The sequence below is a fragment of the Polypterus senegalus genome, chromosome 3 (genome assembly GCF_016835505.1).
Source record: "Polypterus senegalus isolate Bchr_013 chromosome 3, ASM1683550v1, whole genome shotgun sequence".
NCBI lineage: Eukaryota > Metazoa > Chordata > Cladistia > Polypteriformes > Polypteridae > Polypterus > Polypterus senegalus.
The window spans coordinates 231864759-231881554 of record NC_053156.1 but is presented as its reverse complement, the minus strand read 5'-3'; the positions used below and the strand labels follow the sequence as shown (position 1 = coordinate 231881554).

The 16796-nt window shown below is 39.6% G+C and overlaps 1 protein-coding gene across 4 annotated transcripts in view; it reads left to right on the top strand.

Annotated features, from left to right (window-relative positions):
* tnnt2a (troponin T type 2a (cardiac)) overlaps positions 1-16450 on the top strand; it is a 62332-nt gene extending 45882 nt beyond the window's left edge. For all 4 annotated transcript variants that reach the window (XM_039748724.1, XM_039748723.1, XM_039748722.1 and 1 more), the window contains 2 exons: positions 4273-4278; positions 16272-16450. In XM_039748724.1, the coding sequence (XP_039604658.1) occupies positions 4273-4278; positions 16272-16323 (58 nt within the window). In that variant the 3' untranslated portion in view covers positions 16324-16450. The remainder of the gene's footprint in view (positions 1-4272; positions 4279-16271) is intronic.
* Positions 16451-16796: the final 346 nt, after the last annotated feature.

Below are 16796 nucleotides of genomic sequence, written 5' to 3'. Positions count from 1 at the left end.
TGCTGTTCTGCATGCTTCATACTTAATGTAGGGGAGGTTAGCAAAATTGGGCATTCATATGTTAACAAAACATAGTAGTTAAACTAAACAGAAGCAGGATAGCAAACAAAATCACTGAGGAGTCAGATATCTTAAACTTGGAGACCACCACTATAAAAGTCTGGATTGGTGTGATTGGGCTTGTGCCCTTTGGTGTGTGCAAAGGAAAGTGACACCTCACTAGTGCATCCTTCTGTTTAGAATGGTCAATAGGCCATTCTTGATGAAACCCTCTACACATAACTTAGTAGTTACAGTGACACAAAAAAATATGTGCACCCTTTGTAAATAACTACATTTATGTATACAATTGTCTTAAAATATAGTCTGATCTTCATCTAACATACATACAATAACTAACAAACACAGTCTGGTTTAACTAATCATGCACAAATGATTGTTTTGTTCTTGTACATATTGAACACCTCATTCAAACATTCACAGGTATAGGTTAGAAAAAGTATGTGAACCCCTAGGCGCATGGCTTCGAGAAAAGCTAACTGGAGTGAGCAACTGGCAAACCTAGAAATAAAAATTGGAGGTGTTGTTTAGTTATTTTAACCTATAAAAAAGACTTAGACATTTTGCGTTTCCTATTCGCAAGAAGCATCTGGTGGTATACACCATACCTCGCTAAAATAAGATCTCAGAAAATCTACATTCAAGTATTGTTGATTTGAATAAAGCTGGAAAGGATTACAAAGTAATTTTAAAGGATTTATATTTTAATTTGTCCACCGTTAGATGATTTAGTACTGTGACTGCTCTCCCTATATGTTGGCGCCCAGGCAAGATGACTCAAAAGGCTCAATGCAGAATGCTCAGTGAGATATAAAGAACCACAGAGTAACAACTAACCCCTCTTAAGAATCATTTGAACAGGTTAACATCTCTATTCATGAGTCTACCATACACAAAGCATTGAAGAGACATGGGGTCTGGACACCAAAGACGAAGACACTGCTCTCCAAAAAAAACAAAAAAAAAACATCGCTCCACGCCTGATGTTTGCCAAAAACACCAATAAAATATTTTGTGGACTGATGAAACAAAGGTTGAACTGGTCAGGAAGAATATGCAGAAGTTCATGTGATATAAAAAGTGCACAGCACACCAACCCGAAAACAATGGTGGAAAATAGTGATCTGAGCATTATGACAGCCTGCTATCATAAAGGGGAAAATAATTCCCAAATTTATGTATGAATCTTATAGGAAAGCATCAGGGAGGCTGTCCATCAAATGAAGCTCAGCAGATGCATTAGGGCAATGACCATAAACGTCAAAGTAAGTCTACTACAGAATGGCTTCAAAAAAAGACAATCCAGTGTGGCCCAATCACAGCCTAGACGTTATCCTAATAGAGACGCTGTGGAATGACCTCAAGAGAGCTGTTCACACCAGAACTCCAAATCATATGGCTAGGTAGAATCAGTTCTGAACTGAAGAATGGTCCGAATGTCCTCCTGAATGTTATGCAGGTCTATTCTGCCTCTGCCTGGAACTCTTGTTTGAGGTTATTGCTGCCAAGGGAGCTTGCACCAGTTACTCAATCCAAGTGCTCACCTACTATTTCCACAGCACACAGTGAATGTTTGATTAGTGTGCTCAATAAAGACATGAGAGATTATAATAATCTGTGTGTTTGTCTATACTTGTAACTTAAATGAAGATCAGCTCACATTTCATGACCATTTAATGCAGAAAACCAGATAATTCCAAAGGGATGGTTTTTCTTGCCACTCTAAATTTAGAGTTGCTTTTCAAGACCAGATGCATTGGTGTTGGTTTTGATCACCGTGATCTTCCTGCTATACCCTCAACACTTCTCCTTATGAATCATTTACACATTGCCCTATATTTTTATTACAAATCCATCCAAGACTGTGCTATCAATCAGTTGGGCTTCAAACTCACTAGGTGAGAGCTACAAAGGCACCGAGCATTTTTGCCTAAGCCTGCATATGCTGGCATGTATCATCTTAAGGACCTTGAGTTTCAGGAAACCTTCTGTCCCACTCTGCACCCCGTAGTGTTTCCATTAAAGTAAACACATCCCCACCTCTTCAATCCATTTCATTGTCCCCCTGCTGTGTCAAACAAAATATTTTCAACAGGTCGAGAAGCCTACCCATTAACTGAATTATTCTCCACCTTTATCTACTTCACTTTCACTAAACTTATCATAATGATGGTCAGTCAGGGTGGAAACATGGTAAGCTGGACAGACTGGGCCACCCCATCCTCAGAAATTTATTACAGCCCTCCTTTCTGAGGAATTCCTCAATGCTCGCGAGCAATTTGAGAACAATAATACTGTCAATATGTTCTGAGTCTTTCCTCTGTTGCCTGCATCTAGTACATCTCTCAAAAGAGGCACCCAGGAGGCATGGCCAGACTCCCATTGGTTCTGCTCTGGGGTCCTGAGCGCAGCAGTACTGTGCAAGTAGCCAAAGAGATCCAAGGCATTATTATTGTTGGGTGAACGCCTCCAACTTTATCCATGCATTACAAATAAGCTGTTTCATATGCAGTGTCCTTTCATAATGCTGGGACAAAGACACATTTTTTAACTTGATTTACCCCTCTGCTCCACAAAACTACAAAGCAAACAATTCAGACATCATTAAAGTGCAAATTGCAGATCTTTATTTAATGTTGTTTGCACACATTTCAGTCCAACCATGACCAAAATGTATGTAAATACCCTTAAATTTAAGTGCGCAATATGCACTTTAGTCATGTCTGAATTGTTTGATTTGTAATTTTAAACAGTGAGGTAGAAAAGTCAATCATGTAAAAATATGTCTTTGTCCCAACCATTGTGGAGGTCATTTGAGAAAGGATAGTCAATGAGAGAGAGGCGTGTTCCCCATCTGTTTGCACTCTTCATTCGGACACTTCTAGAGGGGCATCCAACTGGCCTAATCTATAGGGTGTTCGCCCCACCCCCCACCACCACTCCCAACCCCGTGCCCAACCGTAATTTTTGCTATATACGGTGATGGCACATGTTATGTTATTGCAGTTCCCCAATTTGCCAGTAGATGTCAGCAACAACAACAAGTGAGCACACCTTTAACAAGTTCAAGATTTAGTCAGCACCAAACTCCAGCATATTCTGCTGCCTGAACAGTCCTTAAATACATTTTTCACTGTTTAGTGGCGTTATTTTTTTTTATAACAACCCCCTCTCATATATTAGTCTTTAAACTAGTCAGGTGCCACACTATGCATCAATTTCCACTGCTCCATACCTCAAACACATAAGCGGTAGTAGAACATGAGCTCTGCCTGCATGAATAAATTTGAAACAATACAGTAACTGTTCATTTTTTCTTTTTAAAAAAGCCTGAGTAATCCAAATAGCACAAAGCATTCCCCTTACAATTCAAGCATAACATTGCAAGCTGGAGGCACTCAGCACACCTGCAGGTCCTGTCTACTTTGAATATGTGTGTGTGTGTGTGTGTGTGTGCACACGCACGTGTATGTGTCTGAGACACTTCCTGTTTCATTTTCACTATCAATCAGCTTCCAGTTATTTCCAGCTAGACAAAAATGAGCCATACAAGTGTCCCAGTTTGTCATTCAGACATTTTTTTGTTTCATGTGAGGGGCTTTTTCCAGAATCTTTATACCCTATTTAAAGGACTTGTGCTCCTTGGCTTCTGTCCTGAATACACTTGCTCTTAATTTCCACCTCGTCTTTGAGAACAGTAGCTGCCAGACAACATGCTCTTCTGTGTCTACAGCTTAGGTGCATGTAATTAGACATTTAATAGCACTATTTACTTGGGTGTTGGCCCGGTTCAGATTTTGTATCTGACACGCATAGGTTGCACAGATAAATTTTAAAAGTCATTTATCCTTAGCAAGGTGTCACTTTGAGGGCAGAATTTGAGCAAATCTTTCCTATGTGATCCAGTTGCACCATTTGTGCTGCTCCATATTAGGCTGACAGCACCAAAGGGCACGTTACCAAAGCCTGTGTCTTCCTTCTCACGCTGGGTCCAGAGGTGATAAGGTGAATGCTGACTAGACTGACAGGCTGTAGTAAAGATGTGGAAGGGTGGAGTGCTAAGAGGGAGAGGTAATTGAAAAGAATGTAGAGAAAGTATCTCCTTTGATGTTGCTTTAGGAAGTGCTTTGACTCACTTTGTAATTTTGCTTCTTTTTTTTTTCTTCTCTTTCTCTCTCTCTCTCTCCTCACCTGGGCTGCCTGTGCTTGCAGAAAAAGGTGAGCGGTTGTTTATTTTCTTCTTGGATTCTTTCATATCTGCTGTGTGCATGAAAGTTTTTACCTGCTTCAGCATGTCTGCTTTTATGCTGGCAACGTTAGCTGTGAGAAAAAGAAAACATTAAGCCTGGCAGGCACACAGCCATGAAAAACCCACTAGCACACACATTCAACATATGAGCGCAAGTTCGGCACACACCATTAATCCACAATATGCACTTTCAACACGCCTTAAACACACAAAAATAAAGGGCTTAAATACACAGAGACATGCTCAACACACACCACGATCACACAGAGGCAACTCAGAACACAGCTCAAACACGCAGACCCATGATCATCACACACAACCATATGTGCATATTCTTAATGTCCTATATGCTCAATACTCATATACTAATCCATCCATCCATCCATTATCATGTATCATCAGAATATTTTAATTGGATATACAGAGTTCATCCATCCATTATCCAACCCGCTATATCCTAACTACAGGGTCACGGGGTTCTGCTGGAGCCAAACCCAGCCAACACAGGGCACAAGGCAGGAAACAAACCCTGGGCAGGGTGCCAGCCCACCGCAGTCATATACTAATCCTCAACACACAACTCATACACTTGTAAAGTACACGCTAGAAATGTGTATGTACAGTGCATATAAAAAGTATTCACCCCCTTGGAAGTTTCCACATTTTATTGCTATACAACACTGAATCAAAGTGGATTTATTTTGGATTTTTTGACAAAAAAGGTTAAAGAAAAAGCAGATCTCTGCAAAGTGGTCTAAAATAAATACAAATGTAAAGCAGAAAATAATAGATTGCAAGTCAGTATTCAGTAGGTGTGCCTTTGTTAGCCTTGAGTCTGTGCATGCAGGACTCTCTATCAGCTTTGCACATCCGGACACTGGAATGTTTCCCACTATTCTCTGCAGAACTGCTAAAGCTCAGTCAGGCAGCACTGGGTTTGTGAGTGAATGGCCTTTTTCAAGTCGAGCCTCAAATACTCAATTGGATTGAGATCTGGATTCTGACTCAGCCCCTCCAGGACATTAACATTACTGTTTAATTAACCCATTGCTGTGTAGCTGTGGCTTTATGCTTGCAGTCATTGCCTTGCTAGAAAACAAATCTTCTGGCAAAGTAGGTTTCTTGTAGACCTCCTCGCGTTTTGCTCCAGAATGTCCGTGTATTTTGCTTTAATCATTTTACCCTCACAAGCTTGCTGAACAGAAGCATTTCCACAGCATGCTTCAAGGTGGTTGGACCACGTGTTTCTTGATAACCTGTGGTGATTAAACATGGCTTTCAGTCTGAGAGCCAAAAAAGCTCAATTATGGTCTCATCAGAACACAGAAACTTCTTCTAGCTTCTTCAAAGCCATGTGCTTTTTTTGAAAGATGACTTCTCCTTGTTATTTTCCTATAAAGCTACAAAGCCCCTTGTAACCCCTATAAAGTTCTTATAGGATCCTTGGTGGACTCACTCGCTAATTTTCTTCTTCCACTATCACTCAGGTTTTGTGAACAGCATTCACGAGACAGATTTGCAGCTGTGTCATATTTTTTCCATTTTTTAAATTATTGATTTCACTGGCTTTTTCATTGACTTGGATATTTTCTTGTCTCCGTCCTTTGACTTGTGCCTTTCAGTCACTCTGGAGTGTTCTTTTTGTCTGTACTGTTAGGTTTGGCCACAATACGGACTCCCTACCAGTTGGCCCTTCCAGATAAAGTGCATTTATAACGAAATCAATTGAAACCCCAGACAGGCGATCTCCGTTTAACTAATGAACACATGTAACGGATGAGTTAGATGTATCATATTAAGGGGGCTGAATACTTACATGATCATTTTTATTTGTTTTATTAATTTAGGCCACTTTAGAGAGATCTGTTTTGACTTTGTCACTAAAGTTTCAAAAACGCCAAATTAAATCCATTGCAATTTTATGCTGTATTACAATAAAATGTGAAAACTTCCAAGGTTATGAATACTCTTTATAGGCCCTGTAAATATACATAGTGGCCATCAGTTTTGGCCCCAGCATCTTAGAAAAAGCTTCCTTACCATATTAATGCACACTCTGTAGAGTTATCTAAGAATATCATGGTATAAAAATGTCCAGTGAGAAACAATGCTGCTTGTTAATGAAAGAGCTTAGATAATGAACAGACTAGTTCAAGCTAACAGCAAGACCACAAATACTCAAATAACAGCTTTTTAAAGCTGTGGTTAATGCAAACACATCTCTAAATATATAATGCATCACACTTTGAAGATGACGTGACTGCAGCAGCAGAAGACCACATTGATATGTTCTCCTGCCCACTATGAACAGAAGGACAAGGCTTGAGATTTTCTTCTCTGCTCGTGTAATGTGATGTGAAGATTGGAATTGTGTTGTTTATTTTGATAAATCTCAAGTTCTGTTGTGGTAAGGGCAAAAGTTTGAATTAATAACATGAACCTATAGATTCACTTCAGCTTTGTATGAATGGTACAGGCTAGGTGTGATAGTGTGAGGTGGGATATGCCTTCTTGCTACCCATTATCTCTCCCCCAATATCAGTTGAGTATGATGTGAATGCTATAGCATACTTCCCTTTAGGGCTAAAGTACACTCTTTTTCATGTCGATACCACTAACAGGTTAAATACACATTATTTCATGACAGTGGTTTCAGTTTACTTCAAGATGTTAATCCAACAGAGCGTATTTGGGCTTACGTGGAAAGGAAATTATGCATCATGAATGTGTGTGGCTAAAAAAACTGGGTGACGCTATCAAGTCAGCATGTACCAGAAGCGTTTATAGTATCTATTTAAAGCTGTGCTTTATGCTCTTACATATTTGCCTAGTTGATCCTTAAGTTGTTACTGTCTTCTTTTTTCTTTAGTTGCTCTAAAGCAAAATGACCGTGCTACTTCTAGTTTTAATTAAGATATCTATACTTGATTGGAAGGATGTTTCTTTTACAATTCATTTGCTTAGGGAATTGAGCACACATGCATTAAAAGCAACCCTGCTTACAGGCCACAGTGATGCACAGATCACTGGTCATTTTGCACTTCTGGACTTTTTCTAACCCTATGTCATGGATCATTATCCTGCAATCAAGAAAATACGTCCATAAATAGCAATGATGCTATGCTATCCCATGGCACTGAAAACTTTGGTCAGGTCACAAGCTCCAATGCAATCCACAAAGCACACCCTGCACATTTACATCATAACCACTGCCCTACATTATTGCACAATGATTCCATGGGCTTGTGGGCATTTCATCATGTCTTGGTCCCATCGTGAGTATCAATCAGTGTCTAGTGTTTATGTTTCTTAGTCAAATGCCACCACATCTTATTATTCAATGATAGGAGGGAATCTGGCTGCCATTCACCATCTGACTGATTTAATCCTGACAGTTATGAAAGCCACTGTTAATCCATCCCATCGACAATCTGTTTTTTCTTTTAATCAAATTTTTATTATCAATCAAAGATTAAATGCAAACTTAGATTCAGAATGACATCATTAGGGTGGCACTTTGACTCAGTGGGAGCACTGCCGTCTCATGTTAAGGAGACGTGGGTTCGCTTTCTGGGTCCTCCCTGCGTGGTGTCTGCATGGGTTTCCTCTGGGTACTCCGGTTTCCTCCCACAGTCCAAAGACATGCAAGCTAGGTGTATTGGCGTTTCTAAATTATCCCTAGTGTGTGCATGCATGCCCTGCGGTGGACTGGCACCCTGCCCAGGGTTTGTTTCCTGCCTTGAACCCTGTGTTGGCTGGAATTAGCTCCAGCAGACCCCCGTGACCCTGAAGTCAGTGACGTAGCTAAGGGGGTGGCAAGCGGGGACATCTGTACCCGGGCCCAGCAACCAGGGGGCACCAAATTGATGTTATAAAATTTTAGAATGAAATGTTTTATATTCTTAAATGCACTAAAAAGTAAATAAATAACATTTTCATACTCAGTCCATCACTCCATCAGTATGAGGATATCTTTTTCCTATGTTTTTTGTCTCTTTCTGATTTTGAAAGCAGGTATTAGTTCTATATACCCAACAGACAATAATTTATCCCCCCACTACTCTTGACTTATTATTATTAAAATATTTAAAAATTTAAAACTGTTTAAAATAAAAAAATATAAAATTTTTTTCTTCAAATACTGTTATTTTAAATACATTTTTTAAAATTTTCTTTCCCTTACCCATTGCATTTTGGCAAACAGGAGGGGGTGTGAAATCTTCAGTTGTCCCCGGGCGCTGAAAACCCTAGCTACGCCTCTGCCTGTAGTTAGGATATAGTGGGCTGGATACTGGATGGATGGATGGATGGATGATACCATTAATTTAAGGGAGAATTAAAATTTAACAAAAATATGAGTACCCATCCATTGGTGCCCTACAGCCTTATAAGAAAAACTGAGAGTCCGAGACCTGCCAGAGCTACCCAGAAACAGAAAGAAGGCCACACATGTAATTAAGACTAAGGAAAGAAAAAAAAGCTAATGGCAAGGTCATTGTGGGATGATACTTGCCATCTGACCGCATGCTAGCTTTATCACTGAGCTCAACCTTTCAATATTGGGGCCAGATGACTTGTTGATCCATAATGTAAAGAGTTTGAGTAAAATTAAATTATCAAAAGAAGATTGTCATAAAGAAAAAGTAAGTGAATCAAGTGATTTCCAGCAAGATACTAATGAGGTTTTTTGCAGTGCTTGTACCTAAAGGGAATAACCTCACTTTGATAAGTGTAGGAGGGAGACAACAAAGCTTAATTTGAGGCATATAAGTGAAAAGAAGAAAAGACAGAGAATTAGATATAATAGACCAGAAATCAGGAACCTGCGGGCAAAAATATGCCTGGAGCACTCATTACACATAGATGGCAGTCAGTTGAGATATCCTTCATGTTTCCCTCCAGCAAGAGCTAACCCAACAGCAATGATGGACGATTTTGCAAACAATTCATTCTTTCTGAAAGACTTTTCAGTGAGTCATGCTAATCGATCCAGTGGAGCTCCATGGGAGTGCCGAAACAACGTCGGTAAGTTAGTAGTTGTTTGACTCCTGTTAAGGTTGCGTGTTTTGAGTAGCCGCTCATTGGAACAGCTTCAGTTTCCCTTCGATATCAATGAGATCAGAAAGAGAAAAAATGGAAACATTGTCTTTTATCTTCTGTTTCTCAGATTTTTCTCCTGAGAAAAAATACACCCATATTCTCACAATGGCCTCATTCTGAGTTTCAGTGAAAGTCTCAGCAATGTCATACAATGGGCTCAGATCTTCTAAGTAGTGTCTTGACATTTTTTTTTCTTGCAGTTTCAAAGTATTTGCATTGTGTGCTAAGTAATATATGGTGAAATGTATGGACAGTAGTAATTAAACACTTTATCATGATTGCAAAGGTGTAGTCCTTGCTTCTAAGTAACTGCTTTAACTTTAGTTAGATAATACTCATTCTGGAAGAAAAGGCAGGTAGTGTGACTTAGTGATTTAGACTTCCAGCTTCAAACCCTGTGTTTGTTTGTTCAAATCCCACTACTGACACCTCTGTGAGCATAAGAAAGTCCCTTCATCTGCCCGTCCTTCAATTAGCAAAAGAAATGCAACCATTCATACCTCAAATGTTGTTAGTCCTTTGGATAAAGGCATCAGTCTAATAATAAATAAAAATCTGGATTTCACAAAATATACCATGCATTTCCAGCCAATTTCTCAATTTTGTTTCCATTTAGTTCAGTTGTATCTCATGTCTCCTTTTTGTCTAAAGCTAGTTCTCCTAAAGAATTTAAGGAGAAACATATGTGACAAAGCCGATTCTTGAATGAGACATAAATGTGAAGTTTCATGAGCCAAACCCCTTATCAAGCGGGGTCATTTTTGCTAAATCGCTTGTAATTCGACCTCTCCAAATTAGAATCATTGCTGTTATTGAACTATCTGGAGTATGAACACATGTTTGGTCTCTTTGTAAAGGTAACATTCTCTAGTTTCACCCTTAGTAGTCAGAATCACTGTAGGTGTGACTGATCAAAAGTTATGCACATTAGAACTCACAAAAAAAAATGATTTTTTTTGTTCTCGCCTAAGTTTTTTTATGAAAATAAAGGAAAATAAAGCTGCAGTAGGTTGGTGGGGACAGAAACACACTATGTACCAACAGAATAACTTGTTGACTACTCAAATTTCAAATTTGAAAAGAATACCTGTAAAATGACATTTTTTACACCAGTTTGTATGTGGGCATGTCCAGGGGCTTTTTAGAGGGACCATTATCCACATTTTGGAACATATGGAAAAGTGTAATAACTTTTGAATGCTTCAACCCACATATATCAATGAGGGCTCTACTGAAAGCTTACACCTAAAGGAATCTATATCTACACACAGTGTCACTCTATTAGTTATAAAAATAATAAAAACAATAAAAAATACACATTTCTATGTAAAAATAGTCAATACAAGTCTTATGGGCCAAAAATATATTTATATTTTTATTTTTACTTTTTTTATAAAATGCACACAAACTATATATATTTCTTTTACAAACTGTTACAACACAGCTCAGCGTTTTCCATGTGCCACTTGATGGCAGCAATCACTAGCAAGCAGAAAGCACAAGGGCGTGGCACGTCGCTTCCGCCATTACACGTCTCCTGGGCCGGTTGAATACTTTCGCAATGCGTACATGCATCTATTATTTAATTGAGCGTTTATTTACGTTTAAACTTCTACTTTTATTCATATTTAAAATGCGAAAAAACTTGGCGAAATCACAATAAACAACCACGCACCAACTCTGCAGACTGGCACAAATGCCACCTTCGCAGCTCCGATCGTTTGTTTACAAGTTAGTATGGCAAGTTACATATCAAAATGCTCGGCTGCTCATTGGTTGTAAGTTTTGAGTGTCAGTCACAGTGTCCAATCAAACTGGTAGATTCTACCAGAGTTTGAAGCTATACATCATCCTCCAAGCTTTCTGTGACACTGGTTGGCTATACGAGGTGCCAGTCAACCCCAGACCTGTCGTAATTGGCCAACTTAGGTGTCTTTCGAAGCTAACACTTCCGTGTTTCATGCGGTAGCATGGTTATCGCCACAGAAACAAATTATGTCTGATATGAGCAATATAGATGAAAAAAAATTACGTAGGTGGTCTCAAGTTATGAAACGTTTTCTGGAGTTTTTGTCCCTTTGAGAATATATCGTGTGTTTTGGACCTAAATCGTTTTACTGGATTATATTCGCTGGAGCCTTACGGACACAATGGGATCAATACTGCTCGGAAATATTGATGTTTGACTTGCAGGGGGTCTTCAAAGGTAGGGAAAGTCAACTCTTAAAAGTATGTACTTCTCTGTAAAAAAGGCTTTAGTGTCAGTGCTGTGGTTGTTGTGTGTCAAAATGGTTTATATCATCGGTAAGACGAGACTTTGAAGTTTCATTTGATGGGTAGGGTGTCGAGATGCATGGCAGATGGGCATGCACACATTACTGTAACTTTTTTAAAACGCTGTTATGTCCGGGACCGGTAACGCGCTTAACCGCGTTAAGAATTAAAGATCAACCTTTGAGAAATAAAATTTTCCTGTTGGCAAAATTTTATGTCAATGTTGTTTTCTAAACCTTGTTTTGAAGACATATGCTATATAATCACTATTCATATATTGTATACACTTCCAAATATTCCTTTAAGAGTTAAATAAACTTTTCTAGTGATAAAGTGAACACTGATAATTTTGCTGTGCAAGTTTATAATCAACTGATATTTTAATCAAGGGAGATGCATATTAAAATGACTGCATGCAATATTGGCAAAATTCATTTGAAGAAAAAAAATGTAAGCATTTAAGCTACAGGGTAGGCCAATGAGAAAAGTGGGTTGATCTAAGCCCATCCGAGCCCAATATTTGCACTGCCTCATGGAACTTGGGTGCCCAGGTGTTTCACGCAGTGTGGCAATTCCCACTTTTACTCTCTACTTGAAGAGACTCAATCGTTTCTTTGAATGGGGTCTCCTTTTGTGAATTCAACACCAAACACTTGAAGTTTATATCGAATTAGGTGGAGTGGGGTGGGGGATTTGATTGAGTCTGAAGGAAAGGTCCCTGGCCATCAAGGGTGCACACATAGAACATACTAATGGTAGATAAAGTATTTATATCAATACCAAAATATTTCAATGACTTGATTGATGGGATGTAAGATGGGAACATGCATTGACAAAAGAGGTGAGTTAAGGGAAGAAGAGCAGATTTTACCGGATACATTTTTAAATGTACTAAATAATCTAACTAATGATCTAAGATCATTACCAAGAAAGAGCAAAATATAGAATCATCAATGAAAATAGAAATTATAGGCCATAATAGGAGATCTTAAATCGAGAGATTGAATGTTGGTGAGTGACATTAAAAAGTAAAGAGAGAAAACAGGCAACCTTGACTAACATCTTTGAAACTCTGAGAGGCTCAAGATATACAAACTTTAGAGGAAGAATATAAAGATTTAATCATAAAATGTTCACCAAACACCCTCAAGATCGTAAACAGCCAGAGATAGTTCCGATTATGTGATCAAAAGTTTTTTCTGCATCAAGTGAGAGAATAGCTGCTGGTTGAAACAGGGAAGAGCCTACATATAATATATGCAATAGGCACCTAGTATTATCTGCTGCATAGTATGACTGAATAAAAGAAAAGTGATTGGCAAAGAGTTGTATAAATGTAACCTGTTGCAGACAACTAATTCAACATTTTGCCAGCAATTTTGCATCCAAATTCATCGATGAAATTGGACAGTGATCTGTTGTTGACCATAAAAACTCTCATTGGCTGGGTGTTTTCTGGGTGACTAATTCTCAAGACCCCTGTGAACATGTTGAGTTATGAAAACTCCAAGATATTGGCTGTGCATGATAATTGATGCCAGTGTCTGCAGCCCACTAGAAAGTCACTAAAACATTTCATTTTCCAGTTTTACACACTCTAAAAAACATAATGTACTGCTGCCTTTTTTAAAAAGCATTAGTTTATAGTCCCGTGTGTTGAAAGGGTACATTGGTCTTAAAAAGAATTAAGTTGGTGCATTCTAAAGTAATCTAAAACCCCATATAAATACCAAGAATGCTAATTTATATGATAATTATTGATATCATTATAAACTAGCCAACCCGCGGTGTAGCATACACCGTATATAATTATTTATTGATGAGTGAACATTTCCTGAAAGACACAGTTGTCCAAATGGGGAGGGTTTGAGGATACAACTGTCAGTGAATGAAAAGATGAAACTCTGGAGAGAGCAACATACAATTGTTCGTGAGTGAAAACAGGTTTTGGCAGATACAGGCATATTTTTTTGAAAGTTTTTATCCTTGTGCCTTATTAATAGTCATTGCAAACGCCAATCTAACAGGAAATTGTCTGTGTGTAAAAGTAAAAGGCAAATTAGAATCTGATGGGGTCAGTGAAATCCGGTGAATAAGGACAGTTTGTGAGGTAGTAGATGTGATAGTCTTACACTCCAGCACATTGCGGTGAATGCTGGTAACAGAAAGTCTAGTGCCATTACAGAGACCTTTTGCTGGCATGAGGTTCCTGAGAAGCATGATGACTGAACCAATTTTAATTTTGAGTTTATATGGAGGCATGCCAGTGGGAGTAAGACTACTAAGAAATCAATGCAAGTTGATCTGCAGGATCGTCTGTGACAATGGAGTCAACGCTGGTGAAAGTTACTTCGTTGTTAGGGATAAGTTTCAGCACCTGTTCATTAAGGTGTGCTGAGTCTTCGTTGGTCACGCTTAATATAGCTCGTGTGCTGAGTTGTTTCAGAGTGACAGTTGAGAAGTTGATGTCGCCATATAATTGCCTCGAGAGCAATGTTGGAAGCCTGCGGAGGGTGAGAGTTGGTGGGCAGGGCCTTGTCATGCGTTCCCCATGATGTGGGAGGAGGGTTAGAGTGGGCGTTCGTGTCTCTTTCGTGCGTAACCCATGGGCAGGGCTCTGTGAGTTATGCGGTCGTGGCTCTCTGTCTTGCGTGTGGTGAAAAGTCAACGTGGCTCAGAGATGCATGTGGACTTTTGCACAGACGAAAGCGACTGAGGCTGTATTTGGTGAGTTGTTGCTTGCGGGCACATGAGCAGGCAGTGCACATGCCTTCGAGAGCGACGCTGGACACAGGAGGATGATTACAGCTGGTGTGCGTGGCTCTGTTGTGCGTATCCCATGACGCGGTAGGAGGGTTAGAGTTGGCAGGCGGGGCTCTGTCGAGCGTATTCCATGGTCTTAGAGTTGGCGAGCGGGGCTCTGTGAGTTGGCAGGCGTGGCTGTCTGTCTTGCTTGCGCTCACTGTCTTGTGTGCCCTTAGTAAATTATATATATAGATAATAAACACAAGGGAAGGCAATAACAAAAGAAGCTGACAAAAAGTCAATATAAAAAGAAGAAAACAACAAGAAGTCTTCCTGGGCTTTTATAAATGCAACAATGGCCTCCTCTTTATGTAGTACGGTGGCCACTAAAAGTACTTCAGTGCTGCTCTTTCCACTCAGTGGCCTGTTGACATCCAGCCAGTTGAGCCCAATATCCTGTTTATCTCCAAGCTTCACGTTCACTGGAACTTTTCATTGGTCATCCCTTTGAACACTTGCCCTCTGGAACTTCTTAGGCCAGCCTGAGGCATCTCTGTATGTCAGAGCTCTGGCACACACTTGAAAAGGTTAGGTAAACCCCAGGTAGCCTGGCTGCCATAATACATTAAGGAGGCCAAGCATTCTGTAACACAACTTTTTATTGCCTTAGGACTAGGACTGTGTGATTCGTTTGTTGAATTATTAAATCCCACTTTCTATTTCTGTGCCCCTGTAATCAGGGTGCGCTCACTTTAAACATACATGCCATTGCCTCTGGGGTTACTCCATTTATCCTCCTGGCCCACTGTTGCCTACATTACAAATTCCAAGACTGAGAAATTAGAACATCAGAAACACTTTTGACAAGAATATATCATTCAGCCCAGCATAACTTGCCAATCCAGTGTAGTCCTCCTGTCCACCAAAACTGCTTTTTAATTTATTCTGTATGTGTATAGTCTCCAAGTGAAGAAAAAGTTTCTAATGTGTGTCTGAAATTATCAACTGTGTCCCTGTATTCTTTGTTGAGCTAATTTTAAAGTAACAGTCTCTGGCTTCCATGATCATAAGAAAAAGTCTAATATTGATATACTCTCACCTGAAATCAGAACCCCACATGTGCACAAATGTGTCATACATACAAAAACTCAACCCAGACAATTTGCCATAAGGGCTATTTAAGAAACATGTCACAAAAGTGTGTCAGTCTGAAGCGGGAGCCCGACCTTTGCCTACAAGTTCTCTTAAGTACACCAGAATCTCTAAACAGCCAAGTAGAGCAGACTGGGCTATCCAAGTAAGGTCATTATTGAAAAGGTCAGGTGCAATGGAATAGCAAAGCAAGGTAACAAGGAGTAGGAATACAGACAAGGTGAACTATGGGAAGTCATTTCTCTTTCATCAAGCTAGAACATGGGTTAAAATCAAGACAGATGTGCTTCATTCTGCAACTACTTCATACTTTCTCATAAGGCCACTTGAACAGATGTTCCAAGAGTAAATATTTTTTTAATGTCTGAGAGATGTGCGTCATGAATGATGTGTGGCCTGTTTGAGTAAAAAAGCTGACTAAAAACCCTCTGATGGGAATAATGACTGCTCTAGAAGGCTAAAGGCAAAAAGCAGATACCTTCCTTTAAACTGAGTGATCTCAGTGCCAGCTGTGGTAAGTAACATGCCAAGTTAATGCTAAAGAAAAAAGCTTTCGGTGAAGTTCTAAGTGACTGACGCCCATATTGCAACACTATTTGCTCATCACTGAAGAGACATTAAAAGGTGTCTCTTGCTCTGCACAATTTGTTTTCCTCTTTTGTTTTCATCCATTTTCTTTTTATCCTTACAGCACAAAAGCAGGCCGAGGTGGGAAAGGCAAAGTGGCTGGCCGTTGGAAGTAAGCCTCCTTAGATTGAAGAGTGGAGCCCTGAGGAGGAGATATGTGTTCCTTTCCTCTGTGTGTGTGCACATTTGTGTTATAGTAGTCTACATGAGGGCCAGATTGCAAATAAAGCAACTTCCAAAATTTGTAGTCAGCCTTATCAAATGATCTAGCGCCTACCTTTCCAAATATCTCACATAAACAGGTATGGGGTGATGAAGTCATTGAAATTGTAGCCTGTTGTACCGACGTTGTCCTTCCCTAAAGAGTGTCATGCTGAGCGATAGCCTAGCCTCTCTAAGTCCCATAATATGGGCAGTGCAGAAACTTTCACACCGGTGTCAAAAATCCTTAAACATGTTCCTGTTCACTTGGGCACAGTCTTCATGACTTTTTGATCTGCCATGTTAGATTGTACCATTCTGAAAACAAGCCACAACCTGACTTTTGGGGCAGCCACAGGTGTCAGAACGATGATTAAAAGACTCTGGG